The 26,841-nt window shown below is 33.2% G+C and overlaps 3 protein-coding genes across 3 annotated transcripts in view; 2 read left to right on the top strand and 1 right to left on the bottom strand.

Annotated features, from left to right (window-relative positions):
* lin-52 (DREAM core complex component lin-52) overlaps positions 1–26,841 on the bottom strand; it is a 450,123-nt gene that overhangs the window by 353,469 nt on the left and 69,813 nt on the right. The gene's annotated exons all lie outside the window — the stretch shown is intronic.
* On the top strand, positions 3,609–9,524 carry LOC141452341 (uncharacterized). The gene is made up of 8 exons (XM_074124377.1): positions 3,609–3,764; positions 5,818–5,850; positions 5,937–6,027; positions 8,742–8,800; positions 8,889–8,924; positions 9,023–9,140; positions 9,226–9,296; positions 9,393–9,524. Exons 1-8 carry the CDS (start codon positions 3,705–3,707, stop codon positions 9,408–9,410), a joined length of 486 nt encoding a protein of 161 aa, XP_073980478.1. The 5' UTR covers positions 3,609–3,704; the 3' UTR covers positions 9,411–9,524.
* On the top strand, positions 20,175–25,890 carry LOC141452336 (uncharacterized). The gene is made up of 3 exons (XM_074124371.1): positions 20,175–20,335; positions 23,125–23,297; positions 25,373–25,890. Exons 1-3 carry the CDS (start codon positions 20,321–20,323, stop codon positions 25,734–25,736), a joined length of 552 nt encoding a protein of 183 aa, XP_073980472.1. The 5' UTR covers positions 20,175–20,320; the 3' UTR covers positions 25,737–25,890.

The following is a 26,841-nucleotide window of genomic DNA, read 5'->3' as shown; positions in this document are numbered from 1 at the left end:
CCAGACTACTTGACAAACGATCGAAACTTAACCTAGATAACAAAAGACTCTTATATCTAATGTTACTGCGACCCATTTGGTCATACGGCATCGAAGTATGGGGATCGACTAAGCGTTCCAACTCGCTACGCCTCCAGGCATTACAGTCAAAAATACTTCGAAAACTTCTTAACGCTCCGTTCTATGTATCTAACCTCACTATCCATAATGACCTCAAAATTCCTTTCATTACAGATCTTGCTAACACTCGTTTCTTCAAATTTTATTCCTTTACAGCAGCTCATCCTAACCTCTCATAGAACACCTATCTTCCTCCACATTACCAGGTAATCCTCTAAGGAGATTGAAGAGAAGATGGCCTCGTGATCTTCTCTCATCGTGAGAGCAAAGCCCGTTACTAGAGTGGCACCACAGGGTGCCTTCTCCAATCATGATTTCCTGTTATTTCTTTTCTCTTTCACCATATTTGCTTGTTGCAACAACTGTTGCAGTGGTAAGTTACAATAAAAGATTAAAAAAAAAAATTATTAAAAACATATTTTATATTTTGTATGCCCATAAATTTGTTATTAACTGTCTAGATTTTAGGAAATCTTTGATTCAAATAAAGTTTTGTTTTATTCTCGATTTTTTGTTTTTAAAGGATAGTTCTGTTTTATTATGTTTTCTTGATTGTAGTAATTTTTATTTTTGTATTTTTCAGTTATTTTTTCATTTCTCTTATTATCAATTACAAAATTTAATATTAATACTTTGAGCTCTAGTGTAAATGAAATGTACTAAGTCACATTACCACTCTCCATCTATATTGTACAAATTTGAGCGAGTCTTGAAGCATTTCTTTGAGGGCTATGTATTATGCCTGGCAAGAAAAGTTTAGCTAGTTTTTAAGAAAATTAAATGGAAGCAATCTTCAGGAGATATTCTAATTTAATAAGTTATGGGAAAGCGACAATTTAAGCGAAAATTACTTTAAACCTAATACCCATCAAAATGATACAAATACATAGTATTTAAGACCTCCTCATGTTAACCTTGCCTTGTACGCTGATGACGTGGCCTTATACACGTCATCTTGGAGAATGGACACCATCACCAACAGTCTTACTCTTGCAATAGACAGACTTACAAAATTTTGCAGCAAATGGAAAATTAAAATTAACCACGACAAGACAAACGCTATACTCTTCACCAAATGCAGACCCACTCTTAACCGACAAATCAGATGTAATAACACACTCATACCGTGGTCTACCCACTTAGGGCTAACTTTAGACAACAAACTGACTTTCACTACGCACATTCCAGGACAGGCAAAGTAAACGCAGGCAAACTGGACTACACGACTATTATTTCCTCTTCTCTCACGTGACTCCAAAAACTGGACCTGTGACCAACAAACTACTCCTTTACAAAGTGGTCATTAGGCCGATGTTGCTCTACGTCTGCTCCGCTTGGAGCCTGACTTGTAGCAACATCAAGAAACTTCAGATAACGTAAAACAAATTTCTCAGACTCGCAAAAGACTCTCCACGACGCACTAGAATTGACTCACTCCACGGAGACTGCGTCCATTACTCTCGTACACTCCTATATCCAAAATCGTCTACTCAAACTCCCTTCCATCCTAGACTGTCATCCCAATCCACTATGCCACGACATAGCCTCCTACAGATCCTTCTACAACATACAGACACAGAAGACTAAAACATATCCTACTCTCTCTACACTAGCTGCAGGTTTTTCCTCCTTTTTCCCTGCATTCCAATCCTCCACACCTAACTTTTCTCTTACTTCACTCAGTTAAGAAGGTTGAAATGTTTTTTATACATTTATACTTCTTTATTTATTTTATGTAATCGCCTATTTTTTCAGGCAGGGCTTAACGTCCAACTACCATTTACGAGGTGTGTTCAAAAAGTAACGGGAATTTTCGTTTTTTGAAAAAAATATTTATTTATTCATCTACATTAATATTGTCGCCTTCAAAGTAGTCCCCTTCGCATACAATACACTTGTGCCAGCGCTTTTTCCAATCCTCGAAACACTTCTGAAACTCGATCTTTGTGATAGCTTTCAGCTCTTTCAGCGATTCGCTTTTAATGTCATCTATGCTTGTAAAACGACTGCCTTTTAATGTTCTCTTTATGTTTGGAAATAGAAAAAAGTCACATGGAGCCATGTCTGGCGAATATGGTGGCTGGGGCATCGTTAAAGTTTTGTTTTTGGCCAAAAATTCACGAACAAGCAATGAAGTGTGAGCAGGTGCATTATCGTGGTGCAAAATCCATGAATTGTTTTGCCACAAATCCGGGCGTTTTTTTCGGATTGCTTCACGCAAACGGCATTGAACTTGTAGGTAGTACTCCTTATTGATTGTTTGACCTTGTGGCAAGAATTCATGATGCACTATGCCATTAAAATCGAAGAACACAGTGAGCATAACCTTCACATTCGACCGCACTTGTCGAGCCTTTTTCGGTCTTGGCGATCCAGAATGCCTCCACTGGGACGATTGAGCCTTAGTTTCGACATCATATCCGTAAACCCATGTTTCGTCACCTGTTATAACACGTTTCAGTAGATCCGCATCGTTGTCGACTTCATTGAGTGACTCTTGAGCAACTTCCATTCTCCGCTGTTTTTGTTCGAAATTCAACAATTTTGGAACAAATTTTGCTGCCACACGTTTCATACCCAAAACATCCGAAAAAATTTCATGGCATGAGCCAATTGATATGGCAACATCATCAGCGACTTCTCTGATTGTGATTCGGCGATCGTTCATAACCATTTCTTTCACTTTTTCCACGTTTTCATCGGTTGTTGATGTGCTTGGACGTCCAGGTCGTTCGTCATCTTCAACGTTTTCGCGGCCATCTTGGAAACGCTTATACCACTCGTAAATCCTTGTTTTACTCATAGCAGACTCACCATATGCCTTTATTAACATTTCACACACTTTATTACACTTTATTTCATTTTTTACGCAAAATTTAATACAAATTCTTTGATCCATTTTTTTTAACAAACAAAAATCGCCAAGCTCGAAAAACACGTCTAACCTTAACGGCTGCCACTTAAGAAGTAAACAATGAATATTACTGAAAATTTTATCCTACTTCAGGGGCATGTGTACCAACATAATAAAAAAAAAATTTTACAATCAGACTCTCCAAACCCGCGAAATTTAAAAATTCCCGTTACTTTTTGAACACACCTCGTACTAAGTGTCATGGACGGAGGCGAATAGCAAACGTACTTTACTATTTCTCATTTAACCATTAAATAAAATCCAAGGCCAAGACCGGGAATCGAACCCAGTACCACAATGCATATTAGCTTTGCAGGTCTCGCCTCTTAACCCGCTCGGCTACCGTGGCGCCTTATTTATTTTATGTATTGTATATATTTATTAAAATAAATATTTATTCTTCTTCTCTTCTTCATAGTATTTAATCATTTATTGATTTTTATTATTTTTTATTTTTAATGGTAATTTTTCAGAAAAATAAAAAAAATCTTTTTTTCTTCTGGCTATCTCTGCCGCTTATCTGACAGGAATTCTTATTCAGCGTGATAACCAAGTGAAGGAGATAAGTAGAAAGATAAAATGATGGCACTTTCTGATTTCCACCAATAAATTCAAAGGAAAATTCAATTGTCTCCAGATCCATCATAGAATCAGTTTAATACACGACACTATGTCAAAATTTAATTTCTGTTTAGTTTTATTGTCAGCATTTTACATTGCACAATCACATGTAAGTATCTTCAAGTTCTTTTTTATGTTCCTGGCATTAAGTAGATCCAAAATTTAATAGAGTACTCAACTTTTGGTCAGTGGGAAATACGGGGACTGAAATCTGCAAATTGTTTACAGAAAGCCCGAATGCCTTACAATAAGCACTTTTTTTTTGTAAGCAAAATCAGCATCTAATATATAGACTACAATGTAGGACAGAACCTTGTATACCTATATAAATTAACCTTAGAAAAAGTGCTATCAACTTACTTAAAATTATTAAGTTCTTTTTTGAGTAACTAAGTATTTATAATTGGGTTTCACTGGTTTTCATTAGCTCTTGAGGGAGTTAAGAATTAAACATAACCATTAAATAAAATCCAAGGCCTAGACCGGGAATCGAACCCAGTACCACAAATATACAGGGTGATCCATTTAAAACGCACCAATCGCTAATAACTTTTTAGGAAAGCAGAATTTCGAAAAAACCCACGAAGTAAACTATTTGTTTATTTGGGTCTAGTTTTCAAATTTTCCACCCCCGATGCTGTAACTTCATTCTTGGCGAAGTTGCGGCCAAAAAACTGATTGGGGTTTCTCTAGGACCACTGGTTTTGACAAATGATTATGAAAACTACATAAAAAATTGTAAAAAAAAATCACGCTGACTCCGTTTTCATATCCCTAATATTTGTCGAGATATTTAAGATCAAAGTTACAATTTTATCTGTTCGTGAACGGTTTTCACTATTAATTTTCCACCAGAAATACACGTTTTAGGAGGTCCTCTGGCTGCAAAAAATGTAATTTATGGCACATTGAAGAAAAATAATAATAATTAAATATTTTAAAAAATGTAGTGTAAAGTAATTGTTGTGGGTGAATCAGGATAAACATGTTTTATCATCAAATAAAAGCATCCATCACATCATGATAATGTACCCCATATGCAATACTTCTTGACCTATGATTACGGTAAGAATATCTTGCCAGGGTGTTGGTCTAGTGGTCAAGAGTGTGGCTTTGTAAGTGGGAGATCCCCAGTTCGATTCCCGCGTATGACTACATTTTATTAAAAAAAAGTATTATGATGAATTAAGTATTATGAATGACTGCAAACGCGGGGTTTTTCGAAATTCCGCTTTCCTAAAAAGTTATTAGGTTTAGTGCGTTTTAAATGGATAGCCCTGTACATTGAAGATGAACTTTTAAGAAAAATAAACCTAAATTTGAAAAAAATAGTGCTCTACTAGAAACTATCTGGGATCAATTATTTTCAAAGTTTTTGTATTAAATTAGAAGTAATTCTGCATTCAGTCCTTATTATGTTTCTGAGACCAACCAAAGACATTGCTAAAACGAAAAATTCTTAACTCAAAAGCGCCTATTACTACAAATTTTACTGAAAATAAGAATAAATGTACAAATAAACGAAATTGCAGTGCAATAAAGCTTTCACTTTTGTTTTATGCATCTATCTTATTCCTCATCACTGAAAATCTGTTTGAACATGTAGACACAGGTTCAGATGGCAGACTATGTATTCTACAAATTATTATTTATTTAAATCAAATTTTACACATAGCGCTCCTGTATATATTTAGCCAATAGCCGAAACTAGAATCGTCCCAGTCAAAATGGACGTATCGAAAGCACCACAGAATAACGCAAAATATAATCATTTCTATGAAAGTAGTTGCATTAAATTGAGCACTCTTATGGAAAGGATTTAGCACGATGGTTAACATACTGGAATGGTAAGCAGAGATCCCAGGTTCGAATACAGCTTCTGGTCAGTTTTCTCTTTTTTAAAAGCTTCTTCACGCTAGTAGTCCAGTGATGGACAGTGTTGTCTTGATCTAGACAGCTGTCCGGAAACCGGCAGTCCACTGGAAAATACTCTTGGCACCAATGACTGCATATTGACGCTCTATAAATAAATAATAATAAATTGTAATCTAAATACATCCCGTATAAGTAAGTTAAAGAGAGAGCGGCATTGTGTAAAAACAATAATAATGGAATGTCTCTAAAATAAGTTAAAGAAGTAACTCCTCACCCTTATTTTACAGAGCGTGCAAAGAAGAGAAGTCCAAAATGAAAAGGTAATACTAACATTGAAGTTAACATTAGTAACATTGGCCAATGATAAAAACAAATGTAGAAAATTAAGTAATTATAAACATTTCAGGTTGTGTTAAGCAACTTGACACCAAAGCAATTGGATGATCTTGAGAGGAAAGTCTATGAAGAATGTGCTGTTAAATTAAATGTTGACAAAGGTGAATCTCAATTTCAGGAGTCTAATTTAAACTTTTACTAAACACGATAAACTTTCCTAGATGAGGACGTTTTTTTTTTTCTTTTTTATTTATACCGAGTGGTTTTAATTTAATGTTTAGATTTATTTAATTGTTTTGAAGCAACAGTGATGGTTTTCTTTTGTAATAAATGAAGCTTTCATTTCTTGATCTAATATGAACTCATTAGGTGTTCCATTTCTATTCGTTGTTGTTAAATGATGAATTATTACATTAATAGAGCTCAATTGTGCGGTCTTTCTACAAAAGATTTATTCAGTTAAATTTTAATTTTATTGATTTATTACATACATTTAAAGTGTTAAACTTAGTTAAAGTTACAAGCGAATATGGAAATCAATAGTAGAGGCCAGTTATATATCCTACCCAAAAATTACGATGGGAATATCAAATACCAAGAAAACGAATGAAAAAACAATAAAATAATGGGAAACTGAGGCCGTAGACCTGGTCCATTTTTTTTACATTTAATGACAATTGAAGAAAATGTGTCTAATACCATTTACGAGGGTCGTTTGAAAAGTCCGTGCAAAGTCAGAGAGATAGCACTACTGGCGCGTATCGAGGTTATGTTTAGTTAGTAGCATCTCTTGGAAGAACATACACCAAGTTTCAGCCAGATCGGTCTATTTCTTTGTGTTTGGCATTCGTTTGAATCGAGGAAGTCGAGTGATTTTCAAAAAATGGACGAAAAAGAATTTCGTGTGTTGATTAAACACTACTTTATGAAAGGCAAAACGCCTCAGGAGACTAAAGAGAAGCTTGATAAACATTATGGTGACTCTGCACCTTCGATTAGAACAGTTTATAAGTGGTTTCAAAATTTTCGGAGTGGCCATTGGGCACAAGTGACGCTGAACGTTCTGGACGCCCTGTTTAGGTTACTACTCCAGAAATCATTGATAAAATCCATGACAGGGTGATGGATGACAGAAGAGTGAAGGTGCGTGAGATTGCTAGTGCTGTGGGCATCTCGAATGAACGGGTACATAATATTTTGCATCAACATTTGGACATGACAAAGCTATCCGCAAGATGGGTGCCGCGATTGCTCACGCTTGACCAAAAACGAAATCGTGTGAAGTGTTGCAAGGACGGTTCGCAGCTGTTCCAGAAGAATCCGCAGGAATTTAAGCGTCGTTTCGTCACTGTGGATGAAACATGGATACATCACTACACTCCTGAGACCAAAGAACAATCTAAACAATGGGTTACCAAGGGGGAATCTGCGCCAAAAAAGGCGAAGACCGTTCCTTCGGCCGGAAAGATTATGGCGACTGTCTTTTGGGATTCGCAAGGAATAATCCTCATCGACTATCTGGAAAAGGGTAAAACTATTACAGGTGCATATTATTCATCGTTATTGGACCGTTTGAAAACCGAGCTGCAAGAAAAACGCCCACGATTGGCCCACAAAAAAGTCCTTTTCCATCACGACAACGCACCAGCTCACACCTCAGCAGTTGTGGTCGCAAAATTAATGGAAATAGGGTTCCAACTCGTTTCACATCTCCCCTATTCTCCAGACTTGGCTCCCTCGGACTACTATTTGTTCCCCAATATGAAGAAATGGCTGGCGGGAAAAAGATTTTATTCAAACGAGGAGGTGATTGCAGAAACGAATGGCTATTTTTCAGACTTGGACAAATCCTATTATTCGGAAGGGATCAACAAACTAGAGCAGCGATGGACGAAGTGTATAAGCCTAAAAGGAGACTATGTTGAAAAATAAAAAAGGTTTACCCCAAAAAATTAAGTAGTTTTTATTTTTGCACGGACTTTTCAAACGACCCTCGTACAATATGTATGATTGAGGAACTGGTCAATAACTGCAATGAGAACGCTGTTTCAGTGAATAAAGTGTTTTTTACTGTTTAAAGAAAAAGTTTTTAAGGAGTAATTCCTGATTTCTCTTAAGAAAAGTTGTTATGTACGGATTTTGAACTGAGCGAGGAGGAAATTAAAGAAGTTAGGGAAAGTTTGAAATTTAGTAAGATTACGTGAAATATAATAGTAATCCTGACGAAAATAATTTTATAGCTAACGCTTTTGTTTAGATACGTGTATGACAAGCATTACCACATTAATTAATTTGGCTAAAATAGATTGGGAATTTTTAAGAGAATTTGCAACTAAAAGGAATGAAGTTACAGAAGTTGTATGTTTTTCATCAATTATTTGCTAATATTTCTAACCTTCCTTACACGTTAATATGTTTTACCGTTGGGGCAAGTTTCTTCGCTTTTTTTAAAATGCTAGGAAGGTCAATACTTAAAACTACAGCAACCTTTAAATTGAACGCATGATTAATTCACTTCTTCCTAATTGGTAGATGGAAATTAAGCCCAGCCTGAACAATTAGGCGATTACTTTTTAAAAACTAACTTCTCCCTTTCAAATAATTATTTTAATTTGATTTATTTTGGACAAAGTTTTTTTCAATACATTGTGAAACTGTTGGTTAATGTTTTGTCAGTCAAATTAGATTCCGAGAGCAGTTTTGTAAGGAGTTGTAGTGTCAAAAAATGACAGTGGTCTCTGAATTTTGCTCGTGAACGCAATCCTATTTTGGGTCTGTAATTTGGTAACCAATACATAGTGGGAAAATAAGTCCATATTGCCAAGTTTGTGACAGCTATATTCCATACTTTAACCGTTTTTTTTTCTTGTTCCAGGTTATGTTGAAAAGTATTTCAGAAACGATACCGGAGTACCAGATGATGTTGGATTCAAAGTTAGTAATTTATTAGCTTGAAATTATTGGACTATAAACCCTTGTTTTCCTTAAACAATTACTCTAATAAAAAGTTGAAATTTTACAGAAAATTACTGGCTGTTATGGAGAAAAAATGGGATATGTAAGTGTAAAATATTTCTCCATCTAACTTCCTATCCAATCTAAAGATTTTCTGCGTTCATAAAAATGGATAAAATATAAATAATTTGATATAAACAGGTCTCGGGAACAAAACCAAATTGGGAGAGGTTAAGAGAAAGCTACGAAGTATATTACAAAGATAACAAGGAAGATCTTGAAACAGCTTTAAAAATTGTGGATGAATGCCAGAAAATTCGTAAGTTCTCAATAATTTCAATAAATACTAATATTTAATAAATCTTCATTTGTGATGCAAACATTAACACTTGTATTTCGTACAGCTCTTGATAACTTGGATGGAAACGAAGTCAATTATACTCTAGCGAAGTGTACTAAAGAAGGATACCTAAAGGTAATGAAATTTATGCAGAAAAGAATCACCTCTATTTTTAAGTTATTATTTTGCCTAAGGATCTATACAAATTAAACGAATGTGTTCATTTTTCAGTCTGGCCTAGAATGGTAAATTTGAAGCAAACATTTCCTGTTAATTGAGGACATGCAAGAAAATAATCTGATTAAATAACCTAAATTTGTGAATTGGAAATTATTAATGTGAATAAAAGTGCTTCAAATGAAATGAATTTATTTTCTATACTTATTATTTACTAAATGGGCTCATATACTGGGTATTATTGAACCCTAAAAGTAAAAAGAAATTCATTAACCCTGATGAAATTTCATATATTTCATGGTTTTATCCCGTTTAGTACAGAACAGTGAAGGCACCAAATTAACTCACTTAGTAGATATTAGATATAAAATATTGGAATGATTTGAACAGGTGACCGAAAAGGAAAACCGAAAAGGAGGAGAATTCAGTTGAATCATAATCACCTTCTTGGTTCCACGTGAAGTAAAGCATGATTGGCTTTATCCTGTAAGGTACCTTTCCAGCCGGATTTAGCACAAATGTTTGGATCATTTTCAAAACATTAAGCTCACCTTTTGATTGTTTAAGTTAATTTACCTTGGAAGGAATTGGAAAACCAGAGACTACCAATTTGTAATACAGTTAAGGCGTATATCTTTGGAAAGACTACTTCTTCCAGGAAGAACCAGCTTGGGCTAGTAATTTTTGTTTGGTACACTTCTAGTGAGTAAATCAATCTTTTTAATTAATTCCTTTTTCTCCCATAGTTATGAAACCAATCCAAGCTAAATATTATGTTTACTTAGTTTGTAGATCAAAGTAATATCGGAACTGAATAACTTGCTTGTTACTTCTTACATGACTTAACAAGTATTATATAACTGTTTAGAACATCAGATTCTTTACTACTGTTATTTTATATTCAATTTTACAATTTAAGATTGTATTTAAAGGTTAAAAACTCATCTAATACATTTTGAATTTTTTCCTGATGGGGATTTCATTCTTCTGGCCGAACGATAGGCACAGAAATCTTGTAAATTGGTTCAGACGAACTAAAATCTAAATCTCTCATTCATGCTCTTCTCTTTTGTCAGAATAAGTGTTAATATACTAATCCAAACATTTATAAGAATAGTAAGTATGAGATGAAGCAAAAATTCAAAGGCTTTTTACTCACATTTCTGCCGGCCACTGTGTAAATTTCTCTCGTTCCGGTAACATGCCTATCACAGCCACCAGCCTCAGAGGCTCCTAAGAGAAGGAAAAAAAAAATCCAAGAGCATCTCTGTGTAAGGCAGGGCGTGGCAAATACAAATGATCTTGCGGGCAAATTGGGAAATTCATTATAACTATTATCACTAAAACGTTGTTATTTATACCAGTTATAAAGCTTACTTTTCTCTACAAAATGGTAAAGAATTCATTAAAATAGAAACAACCAGAAGAGAGAAATAGAGGCTTGAAATTTTAACGATTTACAAAACCTTCAAAATGTAACCTTCTAGTATATCTCAATAACTACTATCACTAAAACTCTGCTATTTATACCAGTTATAGAGCAGAATTTTCTCTACGATTCGGTAAAGAATTCATTAAAATCGGAACAATACGAAAAGAGATATAGGGGTTTCATATTTCAATGATTTACGAAATCTTCAAAATGAAAACGTTTTGAAGAAAATAGGAAGGCAAAATTAAACTGCGATTTCACTGCTTCCTTTTAAAAGGATTAAGAAAATTAGAAGCGCATTTACAGTACTTATTCCTAAAAGGGAAAGAGAAATTAAACGTCAAATACACACTATTGCAGTACTTCCCTTTAGTAGCTGTAAGAGTAGGATGAACTTTAATGACTCAACGGAAATGCTAGAACAATTTTAAAATTTGTCGTAATGTTTGATTATTAAGACCTTACTTTAAGTGGTACATTCTTCGTTTCTAACTTTGTAGACGTCGAGATCCACAAAAGCTATACCCGCATTAAATTTCGAATCGAATGACTGAATATTCATTGATGTAGTTTACAGTTTGAACGATTTGCAGTACTTCCTCTTTGTTGGTGTAAGAGCTTGATGGCACTTTAGAGTCAAATAGGGAAGCTTAAACCACTTCTTCGAGCTCAATATTTTTAAAATCGTGCTAAGCGTTACAGAAATATTAGTAATAATAGTTTTAGTGAGGCGTGGTGGCGAACTCCCTACCGAAATGAAATAAAATAACTAACGAATGATACAACTAATTGAACACAAAGTGATTCACATAGTTTAGTAGAAGGTAAACCACGCCCTTGAACCGACTGCAACTATTTGATTATAGCATAACTTTCACCATTTAAAATAATATTTCCTTCCAAAAATAATCCCAAATGTTACATTTCCTATTAAATTATTTTAAATGAAAGGTCGCCTAACAAAGATTTGCCCGACGGCTTACATTTTTAAGCAATAAATATATCATTTTTTTCCATAACCAGATAATGTATTTACCCAACTCAACTTTCACGCAGTTCAGTTTTACTTCTTCCCAGGCTACATACTGAACCATTTTTGTTTTTTTGTTTTTAATTTACATTTTAAACGATGCCATGAAACAGTTGCAGCGCCGGATCCTCTTCGAAAACAAGGTAATTCCTGCCTTCTTACGTACGTATCCCTAGAGTATTTATTAATTTTATGACGAAGTTAATATGCTGATTTAATTTATGCATTCATTTAGTTGGGATGATATAATTCAATCTCACTGTTAACAATTTCGTAATGTCCCTTTTATTCTCGGTTAGAAGTTTTCAATTAATTTGGATTCAAAGTTCATTTCGCTGACGTCCATTTATGTGCTGGTGTCAAATGATTATCTCTGTCAAGCAACTAGCGCAAGAAAATGGACTTTTAAGTTTAAACCGTAGCAAATAATACTAATTTATGTAGGGAACTACTACTGTAATAATTGCACTTATGGAGTCAGCAACAAAACATACAGCTATCTGAGGAACCTATTATCTTTCCTGACAACTAAATAACAGGCGAAATCTGAAGATATATTTTTTATTTCTTTTACAGCTGATACTTTATACGAGTTTTCTTAAGTTCAGATGAAATCGTGACATTGATGAGGTAATATCCATCATTTTAAGGAAACTATCAAATAAATAATTTATAAATTATTGAGTGAGCTATGCAGGGCTTGGCTGTGGAGTCAAACTAAGTAAATAATCATTTATTTATTTATAATAAATACAAAATTTATACAATAATAAGACTTGCATGGCTTATAACTGTCTGTAGGAACTGGCTTTGTAATAGAAAAAATCATAAATCAAAACAAGTTTATGGTTGAAGTACAATGAATCAGATAAAATAAATAAATTAAGATGGATTCTGGAATTGTAAATAAAATTATTAACTTTACATTAAAACAATAATTTTGGAGCAGCAAACAAAACTCTAAAACTTTTAAATAGGAACAAGATAACACAAAATAATTTTTTTTTTTTTTATTTGTTCATTTATTTTGCAGCTGTAATAAATTTCAACAAGCAAAACAGCTGAGGGTAAGGAAATGGTGCTAGGTAATACACGTGCACGCATATATATGCACTTACATACACGTACGTGCACATGCATGTGAGCCAAGAGGCGTGAGTGGAGTGAACGACGACCATCCAGTGGTGGAAGCCGTTAGTTCGCCAGGTTCAGCAAGCTTACACAGCAACCATCCTAGGAGATCGGCGCTGTGAATTTAAAGGATGTTTTGAATTAGACAAGTTTTGGATCAGAGGGTTGTAATGACTGTGTAGATTTGAGTGGAGTTTTGTGTAGCGAGATTGGGCTATTTCAGAAACGAGAGGAATATTTAGATTAGAGTGTATTGTATGATTGGAGACGTAGAAGGGAGCGTTAACTATTGTTCTTAGAATTTTTGATTGTAGGGCAAGTAGGGCGGTGTATAGTCTTCGTTTGTTCGTCAGGGTCAGTTTTGATCGTTTGTTGAGTAGTCTTTTCAACATTTTGTACCTCAGATTGAGGTCAATTCGTTTGAGTCTCGTGTGGGGGTTCCAAGTTAGTCGTTTGTCAAGATGTAGTCCGAGATATCGTACTTGGTTAGTAATTGGTATAGAAGTATTGTGGAAGGAGAGAGGAGGGAGAGTTTTCTTGTTTAGAGAGAAAACTATGTATTTAGATTTAAATTCATTCATTTTGATTCTCCACTTTTGCAGCCAGGGCTCGAGAAGATTTAGGTGTGATTGGAGGGCACGGCTTGCTATTTCAGGATCTAGATGAGGAGAAAGAATTGCAGAGTCGTCGGCGATTGTGAAAGTAATTGTAAACAAAATAATTCATAAAACATTTTGAAATTACAAATGAAAGTATGTTAAGCTTTGAGCTTTCCATTTGTAATTTCAAATCTTAAATTCCAGGCTCTCCTGGAATCAGTAATCAGCGAAATAATCCTATTTTCAAGTAATCGCAGAAATCTACAGAAACAGATGATTGAAACAAATTTAAACTGACCATCTAAGAAAGACAGTAGTGTCCTGTGCAGTGTCCAGCCAAAATGCTTAGTAGTTACCAAAATAAGGATTAAAAATAAATAGAAATGTTTAAGATAAACAAAAGAACAATACTACAAGTGATGGAAGATGCCCTTACCTGACTTCAATCCATGTTGCTTCTTCCGTTAACTTCAGAACAGATGTTCAGCAAAAATTCAGACTTCTATTTTTAATATAGGGTAATGTACGAGCATACGAATGTATGCTTTTAAAGAGATTTTTTAATTGAGAAGTTTGCAAACAGAGACAGGTGCCGAACGGTTTAATAAATCTAATGATTATCAATTAAAAATTGATAATAGCCGCTGTAAAATCAATTAAAAATCTAATTAAGTGTAGGTAAAGTAAAATGCAATTAAATTCCGTTGGAAAGTCAATTTGAAATTGTGTTAAAACGTAAAGCTTATAACAGACTTGTAATTTTTTTCTCGTACAACTTCAGCGGTTATAAATGATTGAATTATGTATGAAAATAATATTAAATAATGCAGCCGGAGCGTTATAAGTTTTTATTCTGATTAAAATTTGCCTAAGTCAGTGGAACAGATGGTTTTTAAATATTCTAAACTTCACAGAAAAGGGACCAACCTCCTCGAAACTCAGCAATAATTGAATATGAAAACAGTTCTTAAAACTAGTTAAATAGTTAATGTCATGAAGTGCATAAGTGTATTAGTTTGAAATAAGATATTCTGAACTATGGTGGTGCGCGTAACCCACGAAAACTGCTTCAAAATGAAACAGGCTATCATGAAAACATTCCTGAAGTTACACTGCAAAAACACAAACTGAAAAATCTTTAGGGAATTAAAACAGTAATAACAATAATAATATATTAATTGCACTTAAGGTTACAAGACCCTTTAGCAAGGAGTTTGCGTTTGAAAATATTTTAATTAACAGAAAAATAAAACAGTCCTTAACTTTGAAATCTCATAATACACAATTATGCCTTAAAGAACATTTTTTTTTGTACATAATACAATTAATTATTTTATGAGTTCAATTTATTGCTACAAAGGAAATAAAACTGTATTATTTATTACAATTAGAAATCTGTTTTCACATATTATGAAATCACAAGGAATAAGGGATAAAATAAACTTCCTTAAATAATTCAATCGAACACATAAACAGACATTTCAACGTCATTAAAATTTTTACTGATGATTCCCTGTGCACGATTGAATAATTGCATCATAAGTTCTAGTGTCAGGTAAAGCTTGATTAAAAAGGGAATCTATTACTAGATTATTACTGGAACGGTGTACATACGTATGTCTTTGTGTTGGTTGGTGCATTGGTTTTTATCTCTGCACTTAACTTAGGAAAGTTGTATTTCAGTTAGCATTAAATTTGTTCCTTCTTTGCGTAAATTTTTAAAAATCTAGCCTCCTACGTAGTTTATGCAGAGATAACCTTTGACACAGAGAATTTTAAATTTTCTACGACTTTCTAGAGCGAAGAAACTAAAACTTGATTCTATACTATTATCACTAAGGCTTTTTGCAATAACTAAAGTGTAGCTTAGATATAGCAATGTCGTTTTGTGAAGGTATAAACCTGTTCATTAGGTTGAGAACAATTTTACCGAAAATTTGAGCACCAACTTAATGGAGGTAAAAGTAAATAACAAAAAATTTACATTTAATAAGAAACCTAGATGGTTAGTGTGCGGTAACTATAGTGAAATTTCGGGCAGGAAGCTAACAGATAATAACCGTCCAGCAAACTACTGCAAGCGAAAAGAGGCAAACTGGTTCTCCTATTGACACACATTCAAATTAGTAGGCTAATAAATAAGTGGCACATACCAAGTGGCTATATAGCCGTCATTCTAGAATGGTTTAATGATCGTTAAAAAAGCTATGAATACATTAGTAAATAATTATAGAATGTTGTATATTTTTTATATATACTGTTTTTTTCAGTTTATCGATTATATAAGATTAATTCTGCAGTTATGGCGAGAAATAGACAGTCAGAGTAGAAATCAAGAGGATTTCTTAGCGAAAAGTTGAATTTGGAGCACACAATCGCCTTTTTTAAAATAATTATTTTGTCACTTGCCTCCAAATTAGCTAGGCTATTTTTATGATTGATACATTATGTATAGACACACACAATCTCTCTTAAACACGCTCAAATGTATATGTACAAGATATAATATAATGTTTCTGTATGTATACAAGATAAAGAATAGATTTACGTGAATTTAATAACAAAGATATGTATTATTTGTCTACATTGGAATGGAAACATGAATCCGTCTATTGTTCACCATAACTCTTTAATTACATAATTATACGTAAGTTTAATGAATGATTAAAGTTCGAGGGAGTTAGCAGATTATGCTACCGTATCCCACGGGATTTATTGCTGCACCCTCTGTTGAGTTCCTTTCCCATACTGTCCGTCTAACATATTAAGCTCCAAGTTGAAAGAAGGTACTACGCATTTCTTCATTGTTAACCCATGGTTACGTATGGTTAACCGTTTCCAGCCCCTTGTCATGCAAGTATTTATTCAGTTTGCCGTGACAGTTAAGAGGTCTACGTCCGTTCTGATGGGTAATGAAAGAGATACTTACGTAATGTGTGGTGGAAACGAGTGGTTAAAATGTAATGTTTTTGCCTGCTTCAAACCCTGAGATTTTCACCATCAATTGCTGCGTATCCAGCTTTGTTGGCTGCACTAGATCGCTCAGATCCTTTAAGGGTACCGAGCGAACCCACCCTAGCAGGAAGATTGCCTTTTTATTGTCCTAAGTCCTGAAAGCCTAGACAGACAGATAATAAATGCCAATACTCGTCAATATATACAGGCAATCTCACACTAGAATTAATTTGGAAGGATTTGAAACCTGACAAATTCACTTCTGGACGTGATTATCCTTCTCTTTAAATTATATTATCACAATGTATTGCATGCAACTAGCTCTGCTTCTGAGACATTACTTACCTAGGTTTATCGAAATAGCATTACTCGGTTTACGCGTGAACCCCGTCTCAATTCCCTCCTTAATTTTTAGAACCTCACTGAGTCATAAGTGTAATTAATGCTTAAAAAATAAACCCTTGATTTCTTCGCTTAAACGAAGAAACTCATTTTGTAAACTTGTTATTCTTAGAAACAACCTCATTAAGGAAGTAACTGATTTGTAAACAAAATGAACTTAATATTTTATAAAATTAATATGGTATTTAAGTCACGTTGAATACCAAGATTAAAGGTTTTTCTTTTTCTTCCAGACTTTCTCAAAAAAGTATTGCTTTATTTACATAGATTTACTTCCAAATCTTAAGACAAAATATAAAATAAAACGTAGCAGGTTATTGAAAAATGTAAGAATTGGCACCAATGTTCTGAGAATAATAATTAATATTCTGCAAACTGGTCAGTTAATATAAATTAGAATTTGGAACTCTCTAGTAATTAAATAACTCTCTAGTTTAAAAATTAAATAACACATTGGTTTATATAATAGAGTCACTCTTGACCTGAACATAATATTTATCTGTAAAAAAATCTAGAAAAAGAAATAGGAAGTAAATTGAACGAATAGTTTTATAATTTAAAGTTCATTTTTTTGGGAGAAAATTGCCACAAAGATACTGGAAAAAGCCGAAATATGGTTGTAGAAAATGTATTAATATTATTTTTATAGTTATACACAGCTATCTCCACAAAAGTAATAATAGTTAAAGGGAGACGGATTCTTACAAATATTGCACAGTTCTAAGATTCCTTAAATCTGTAACATTACTTCAATACGCTTAAATTTAACGGTCTTGTGACAGGCCATATACTTGCTACCATGTCATTAGTGTAGTCACAAAGGTCTTCTATTTATTAAAGATATGGTCAGTGATTTCTTTTAATTCTGTTAAGCAGTGGACAGCCGTAATTGTTTTACAGTCAGATGTTCAGGCATCAACGCCTGAAACCCTTGTTGGCTCAAGCTACTACACTCCAATATTAGAGCGGCTATACCGATAGCCACCGGGTAGAAGCCTGTTTTTGGTACTTGAAGAAGGGAAGGAGAATGAGTCCTTATTCCTAGGTGGGTATCTGTATTATTTTACTATTAGGAGACTCCCGGTGTTTTGTTACATGGATTTTGCTCTGGCTACACAATATTTCCAAGAATGTAAACAAAGTGCTTATTATCTAAATGGCTGCTACACGCTAACAGGGCTACTTCTGAAATGGCCCTACGCCGTTACTGCGCTCCTATCGGTAGAATGAACGCACTGAAGCCAAGGTTTCAAAGTTGCAACAAAACAGAGCAGAAGCCCCTTATGAAACCAAAGTCATTATAGATCCTATAATGGCATTAAAAAATGATTTGTATATAAAAAATAAATTATAATACTTTTAAATTAAAAGAAATGTATAGTATTTGTAAAAAAAAATGTACCTTTTTACATAAAAACATGTATGTACCTTTGCTGACACCGTAACATACCTAATATAATCTTTGAATTAAAGTAAATTTTCAGAATAAAGAACTGAAGAAACTGAAATGCTTCTCTACATAACAGTTTTCCCATTTGAAAGAGAGCCAATCAGTTATGAGTGAACACCTGATTGTTTTGTAAATACAGCCTTCAACTTCTTTAAAAAACTAATCCATTATTTTCAAGTTTTTGTTTATTATTATAACTTAGTTTGTTTGGAAAAGTTCAATGAAATGAACTTCACGTAAATATTACAGATATATTATTCCTGTAGGTCGGAACAGATTTTAAAACAGAAATCAATAAAGTCTCAGAATGTCTTAAAACATGATTATAATAATAGAACAAATATTACCTTCAAATTAATTTGATTATTTAATTAAATTATTTTAAATATTTAACAATATACTTGTTAACTCTGTTAGTGTTAGCTAATATTCTTGTAATATTTATGCTTTATGGTCTCCTTATCAGAAAACTTACATCAACAAGATTGAATCACTTCAAAGGAGATTCCTAAGATTGCTCTGGTGTCGAGAGACAAAAGCCATGACGGAAGTACCGTACGATGACATTTATTGGTTTGAATACTTTACAGTTTCGTAGACAAGCCAAAGACTTAATTTTATTAACTAAATAATAATATGAACTACCCTGAACTGTTATCATTGTTAAATTTGCATGTGCCAACAAACAGTACTAGACAAAAACAAGTGTTTTCTAAAGTATGCCATAGTACTAATTATCGTAGGTTCAGTTACTTTCCAAGAGTTGCGGATCAAGTTAATCATCTATCCGCTGATTTTGATTTATTCAATACCAACATGATTGAATTGAAGCGTTTTTTAAATTACTGATCTTGCTGTGATTAGTACTATGGAAAACTTAGGATGGAAGATTTGCGAGGAATCGGTCAAATAAAACAACTCGTGTTTTTGCCAACGTTTCGACAAATATATTGTCCTCTTCAGGGCGTAGCTATGCGGGTTGGTTGAGTTACAGAAACTAAGTTATGTATATGTTACTTAGTTTCTGTAACTCAACCAACCCGCATAGCTACGCCCTGAAGAGGACAATATATTTGTCGAAACGTTGGCAAAAACACGAGTTGTTTTATTTGACCGATTCCTCGCAAATCTTCCATCCTAAGTTTAACAATTTGCGGTCACGAAAACTATATATTCACTATGGAAAACTTCATACCAATTGATTGTGATATCATTAAAATTTATTAATTAACTAAAGTATATCTATTTTTGAAGTACGAGAATTTAAACCATATCTGTTAAGTAAAGTATGTTTATGTTCTATTTCTACTTCAACACATGTATGTAACATATGTGTAATATATGTAAATATGTATAATATATGTCTGTGTATATAATATGTGTATGTGTGTATAATATCTGTATATTCTATAAATTATTATATGTTATGTATTATTAAATGTTACTTAAATTATATATTATTGTAACTGAGTTATTGCCCGTATTGTAAATAAATAAATAATTTATTTGTTCTATAATAAAAAATAGATAATCATATTTAGCAAAACAGAGAAGTCTTTTGCAATATTAAATTACCATCATTCAAATAGTTTCAATTTGAGTTGTAACTTGCTTAACAAAAATTTAATAAAATTTCTATTTTATGAAAAATGTAGAATGTTGCAAACCCAAAAAATAAAAATAAATAAATATTAAAGATTAACTGAAACTAGTGCCAAGAAGAAGCTGGTTGTACATAGCCTAGTGGCCAGGATAGCAGGATACCTGCTTCAGAAAGACCTGCAGGTTCCCCTCCGAAGTATATTACCAGTGTATTGCGCCAATTGCATAACGCAGTGTGAAAGTGGTGGCCAGGTGAGGAGAGTCCATGTCCCCGCCAGTGCATATTATGTATAAATGTGTGTGTATATATATAAGACTTAAGAGTTCTGCCGCTGGTTATCCAGTCTCGTTTTGGTTTTCTAGGGTACATTCTGTAATACCATGAACAGATATTTGGTAAGTATTTATTTTAAGCAAAGATCTAGGCTTGTACGAGGGTCGTTTGAAAAGTCCGTGCAAAAATAAAAACTACTTAATTTTTTGGGGTAAACCTTTTTTATTTTTCAACATAGTCTCCTTTTAGGCTTATACACTTCGTCCAACGCTGCTCTAGTTTGTTGATCCCTTCCGAATAATAGGATTTGTCCAAGTCTGAAAAATAGCCATTCGTTTCTGCAATCACCTCCTCGTTTGAATAAAATCTTTTTCCCGCCAGCCATTTCTTCATATTGGGGAACAATTAATAGTCCGAGGGAGCCGAGTCTGGAGAATAGGGGGGATGTTAAACGAGTTGGAACCCTATTTCCATTAATTTTGCGACCACAACTGCTGAGGTGTGAGCTGGTGCGTTGTCGTGATGGAAAAGGACTTTTTTGTGGGCCAATCGTGGGCGTTTTTCTTGCAGCTCGGTTTTCAAACGGTCCAATAACGATGAATAATATGCACCAGTAATAGTTTTACCCTTTTCCAGATAGTCGATGAGGATTATTCCTTGCGAATCCCAAAAGACAGTCGCCATAATCTTTCCGACCGAAGGAACGGTCTTCGCCTTTTTTGGCGCAGATTCCCCCTTGATAACCCATTGTTTAGATTGTTCTTTGGTCTTAGGAGTGTAGTGATGTATCCATGTTTCAACCACAGTGACGAAACGACGCTTAAAGTCCTGCGGATTCTTCTGGAACAGCTGCAAACCGTCCTTGCAACACTTCACACGATTTCGAAAATTTGAAAATCACTCGACTTCCACGATTCAAACGAATGCCAAACACAAAGAAATAGACCGATCTGGCTGAAACTTGGTGTGTGTTCTTCCAAGAGATGCTACTAACTAAACATAACCTCGATACGCGCCAGTGGTGCTATCTCTCTGACTTTGCACGGACTTTTCAAACGACTCTTGTATAGTAATTTTATAGAGTGATTTCATCCCTGCATAAAGTGACTGTCAGTTATATTTATATACATTTAGTAATTTTACCCGCAAAGGGCTGATTTGTTTTTTATTGGTTAAAAAATTATGATAAGTGGTTTTTAACAATTTCTATCTTTTTTTTAACTGCAGATTTCCTCAACAAAGTTTTAATAGTAATTGCTATCACTGATCTGGGAGATATGCAATTAATAAAGTCGACTCTTTGTCGTTAGATTTTGTTCCAATTCATATAAACAATATGATTTAATTTCTAAAGTCTTTTTACATGGAAAATCTATCCTGAAAATTGATCCAAAATGAATATTTTCTCTGACAAGCGAAAGAGAAAGTGGAAAATACATTTAAATAGGAGATTGAAATTTGTATAACCTGAGTTGCGAACAAACTTGGTTGTAACTGGGTACAAGTTTACCAATTGGTAGCTCTTAGACTTTTGGTACCTCAAACACCAGTAAATGGGGTGATGCTAAATATTCGTGTTGTTTTATTCCTAGTAATTGCAATAGTTTTTAATGATAGAATAGAAGTGGGAAAAGAAGTAATCAACAAAGAATTTCCCTTCAGATGACCAAATGGTTAGGAGATTTTGAACTCTTCATGATAAAAGAAGTTCATCAAGAAAATTGCGAAGGTCATTCTCATTGCTGAAGGCACTTCCACGAAATTAATTAAATAGTTATTTACACTGGGGAACATGTACTTAGGTAGTTTCAGCCACCGTCGGTCTGCGCGACAAAGGAGAATGATCAAAATAACTAATGAATAAGTTTAGTGAACTTATCTGTAGAGTGGAAGACAACATGAGGAACTTGGAATTTATTAAAGAAGAGAAGATGTGGATAATCAATGAGTTTGTTAACTAATTTAAAAAGGAATATGTCATCGAAGTTTCTGCGTAGTACAGCGATAATATTTAATGATAAACCATGAAAAGGTACAGTTAATGTAAGAAAATAATAATTTATAGCTAGTCAGTGTGCACTATGATGGACAAAATCAATGAAAATAATTAGTTTATTCTGAAGTCTATTCCTCAGATTATCAGAACTCTCGAATAAATATTTTAGCCTTTAGTCTTATAAGGAAATAAAACTTAACCTTCAAGAAAATACAATAATGTTTCTTTAAAAAAAGAAAGTCATTATGAAAGAATTGGATTTCAGAATATATATTTCATTTGATTTAATTGTTTTGGAAAATTTCTAATGATGTATGTTAAAAATATTTTTTTGTCACCATGACTGTTGAACTCATTTATCATTTCAGATAGTATTATTCTCATGACTCATGATTGATTTAGTCATTTCACTCGGCAAAAGTACTGACGTAATATGTTGTTATTCTCTTTAAATAAAAAAAAGAAGAAGTAATTAAATGTTCATCTTCTGCCAATTCTTTTTTTTTTTACATTAAGATGAAACTATTATAATTAACTGTTTTATTTCGAACTTGAGGTAGAGCCACGGTTTCGATGTATAATCAGTCAAAGGAAACTTCAAGAGAATTGTCTGTTTCTTTAGGTTAGTCATTGCTTTAGCAAGACCTGTGGGTATACTTTTATAATGTAGAACGCCGAAATTTAACATTCTCATAAAAAGAGCTCTAATCTACTTCCTGTACAAATTATTCTCCAACAATGTTGTAAAGCTGCTAAAGGTCTTTGGGCAGCTCCTATAATCTAGATCTCTATCCACAAATGAGTCCAAACTTTCACATGTTATGATAGTTCACAAGCTGTCATGAATTTTTTTTTTCTTAGTACAACAAATGATTCAGAATATCATTTACTAAACTAATATATTCCATTTGACAGTTATTTGGAACGACACTGCTACTCCTAGTCTTCTCTTTAGCAAGAGCAACAGAAGAAGATCTACAAGCGGAAGATGGTGATGATAACAAACTTCATGACAAAAGAAGTCTAGAAGGGCACGTTGGTTTGGTTGGATATGGAGGTGGTTATGGTGGATACGGTGGGTACGGTGGGTAAGTAAAACATATAAGATTTATATTTTGAGATTTATAATTATTCTTGCCAGTCTTAGGTATTTACGGGCTTCGTTATATGCAGAAAAGAACCATTCTTTTTAAGAAAGTTAATTTAGAAACTGAGTCTTAAGACTTAGACTTACAATTTACACACAATTTCCTAACTCATTCTACACGAATGAACCAAATCTACTCGTAAGTAGACACATTCTTTCTATTAACATTAGCCTTCTCATTCAACAACTCTCTTAGAACATGTCAGTTTAATCATCTTTCAGTTTAACATACTGCCCGTTCTAGAAACCACATGAACTTTATTGCTAATATTAATTCCTATTCTAGTTGCTTCATTTAATTTTCAGGATACTTTGGCTTACATTAAGAATCTTAGGATGTTTCTTCGTCCAAAGATAAATTCATCTCTTCAAAAAAAGTGCCCCTTTGTCCTGATATTTTTCATTAGCCTGTTCAATTTTCGGAACTTAACATCTTTCGTTAACATGGCACTGTAGTCTCCTAAATCTCTTGGGAATTGTACCCTGACTTAACTAAGCATAGGTGAAAATAAAGCACCAAGGTTGGATCAGTATGCACAAGTTTTGACAGGAATTAAACCCTGAATTTATATACCTTAGAAGCGCCATCACCAGACTAAACTTGAGGAAACGATAAGCTTTTCTACTTTCATTAAAAAGAGGATATTAGCTTCTATATTAGAGTTTATCTTCTAAACTGCTTCATCTTCTTGACCTAACCAAGTAATCTTGTTAAACTAAAAAATTTTTTGGTTTATAATTATTAGCAGTACAAATAACTAAAGTAAAATTAGGTAGTACTGTAAAATTGTTTTAACTTGGGTTTAGAGATTATTGCCTGACAAACCATAATGATCAAATTGTGGCACTTGAAAATAAGTTTGAGTCTACATAGAGGTTGCTTTTTTCTTTTGTTTTTTAAGAAAACTCTAAGACCTAGTTAAACCTAGTTAAATGGTTTGAAAAAAGGCCAAAAACAATTTAATTTATTTTTTATTTTAATTTATAAATGTAGCTAAACCATTTTTAAACTTGGTTTAATCTGGAAAAAACAAATGATACGGTTATTTAGAGAAGAGTTTTGAAGTTAGATATATTTTATCGTGTAATTTAAACGGAAAGTCGATCTTTATTAAAGAATAATTTTAGTTTATAAAACAGATATTTTTTTATTATTTAGCTACTATGGAGATTAATTTTTTAATTTAGGTAATAGTAATTGCACTATAGTAAAAAAAATACTGAGCCAAGCCCTACAATTCAAAAATACAATTTAAATAATAGTAATAATACAAAACAACATGACAATAACAACCAAGAATGAATTTTGTAACCGTACAAATCGAAAACACCATGCTGGGAAATAGTGAAGCAACTTGGCTGTTCTTGTTTACCTTAGTCACAAGTCATTGTTGTAAATTTTTGTAATTCGATACAGACAATATGCGAAAATAAAACGTTCTATGTGTTCCAATGAATAGCATACTTCCTACACATTAAACTGGTTTATTATAACTTCACTTTCACACAGTGGGCTAGTTTTACATAATTCTATGCATCAGGGTTAAATAAACATCTTATTTTTGGAACTTTCTTTGAAAAAAAGAGAAGAAAAGTGAATTACCAATTTTAATCTATAGGTGAAAACCATACCTTTAAGATTGTGGTTATTCCAACTAGAAGTCTACTTTTGTATTAATTTAAACACTTTTCCAAATTTAAATTAAGTTCTTGTCTCTCCTCTTATCTAATTTATTTAACGAAATGATGAGAAACGAATGGTAAGCTAGAAAGAGCTTACAGTAACCCTCCAATGGCCAGCAAAAGCATCTTTTTTTGATATTATTATTAACTTTGTAAATTCTAATGATCTGAAGTAGGAAGTAGAGCCAGCAAAATTTGTCAACAGTGGTTTTACCTTCCAAATCTCCAGATTCTAATTCATTCCTTTTAAATAAATTTTTCGATATTTATTACATTTTTATAAATATGAAATTTGATGATTTATGAATACAAATATTATATTTATGATTGCAGTGTTGGATTAATCTCAGAACATGTAGCCGTAGAAAAACATGTACCAGTAGTACATTATAAGGGAGTACCTGTGGCCGTACCACATCCAGTAGCTGTACCTGTTCACGTACCCGTCCATGTACCACACCCTTATGCTGTACCAGTAAAAGTGCCAGTACCTGTAGTAAAAACAGTACCAGTACCTGTAGAAAAACCAGTCCCATATCCAGTGGAGAAACCATATCCAGTGGAGATCATCAAGAAAGTACCTTATCCAGTAGTTAAACCATATCCAGTACCAGTACCTATTTATAAAACTAAATATATTCACCATCATAAGGAGGTAGTTTATCCAAAACATTATCATCATCATGGTTGGTGGTGATCCAGTAAAAGTAAAAAAGTTGAAAGAAAACATTATTAAGGTGTAAATCCTTATGAGTACCTAATTTTAACGCCATAACTTTGTAAATAGTTTGTCATACATTTTGTAAATAGTTTTTACTTTTTTTTTTTTTTAATAAATCTGAAAAATGTGTAAATAAGTATTAGTTTCTTTTCTTTGTACACCTGCCTTGTCAAGTTAGATTTAATGATGATTAATCTGAACTAATTTATCTAATTAGTTAAACTAAGGATTCAAAATTGGCGAGGAATCGGTCAAATAAAAACAACAGGTCTTTTTGCCAACGTTTCGACCAATATATTGTCTTCTTCAGGGCCTGGATATTACAAATACAAACAATTTAGAGAATCAGTAACAAAGAAAATCAGTGAAAAAACAGTAATATAAAAATAAAATATAAACGTATAATAAATGTTTTCAATAATTATAAAGAATTTATTGTATTTTACTTCTTTTTATTTTTGTTTTATTTTTATATTACTGATTTTCTATGTTACTGATTCTCTAAATTGCTTGTATTTGTAATATCCAGGCCCTGAAGAAGACAATATATTTGTCGAAACGTTGGCAAAAAGACCTGTTGTTTTTATTTGACCGATTCCTCGCCAATCTTCCATCCTTAGTTTAATAATTTACGGTCACGAAACCTATATATTCTAATTAGTTAGTTAAGCTGAAAAGCCTGGACTAAATTGTCTAATTTAAAAAAATATTCTAGAGAATATGTGCATCTCTAGAACTTGCTAATGCTTCAGTGCAGTTAGAACTTCACTGAATACGGAAATTATAGATAAGCTTTTCAAAGCTGAGAAGAAAATAAAAAAAAAAAACACCTGGCGTTCTTAACTCATTAAGAAAAATAAAATTAAAAAGAATCCTTTGAGGCCATTAATATTTGGGACGAGGCACTACCTTTCATTATTTACAGCTAAATTATAAGGCTACTTCTTCGGGAATCTGAGGTGAGCCCTCGTTTGGGTTATTCTGCAGTAAACAGTAACGCTTTGTAAGAACATTTTCTTCTGGCCTTTTTATTCTACTTTATGCAATTTATAACTGCTCTTGGCTACATGGAAATAAGATA

Source organism: Rhodnius prolixus, unplaced genomic scaffold (genome assembly GCF_049639745.1).
Source record: "Rhodnius prolixus isolate KJV_2025 unplaced genomic scaffold, Rpr scaffold_3, whole genome shotgun sequence".
Lineage (NCBI taxonomy): Eukaryota > Metazoa > Arthropoda > Insecta > Hemiptera > Reduviidae > Rhodnius > Rhodnius prolixus.
The sequence above is the reverse complement of the archived record's forward strand: the minus strand, read 5'-3'. Positions and strand labels throughout refer to the sequence as shown.

Coding starts and splice junctions, on each gene's coding strand:
- LOC141452341 (XM_074124377.1), top strand. CDS start 3,705: ATGTCAAAATTTAATTTCTGTTTAGTTTTATTGTCAGCATTTTACATT. Junction 3,765..5,817: donor TTTACATTGCACAATCACAT/GTAAGTATCTTC, acceptor CTTATTTTACAG/AGCGTGCAAAGAAGAGAAGT. Junction 8,925..9,022: donor ATGGAGAAAAAATGGGATAT/GTAAGTGTAAAA, acceptor TGATATAAACAG/GTCTCGGGAACAAAACCAAA.
- LOC141452336 (XM_074124371.1), top strand. Junction 23,298..25,372: donor GGATACGGTGGGTACGGTGG/GTAAGTAAAACA, acceptor TTATGATTGCAG/TGTTGGATTAATCTCAGAAC.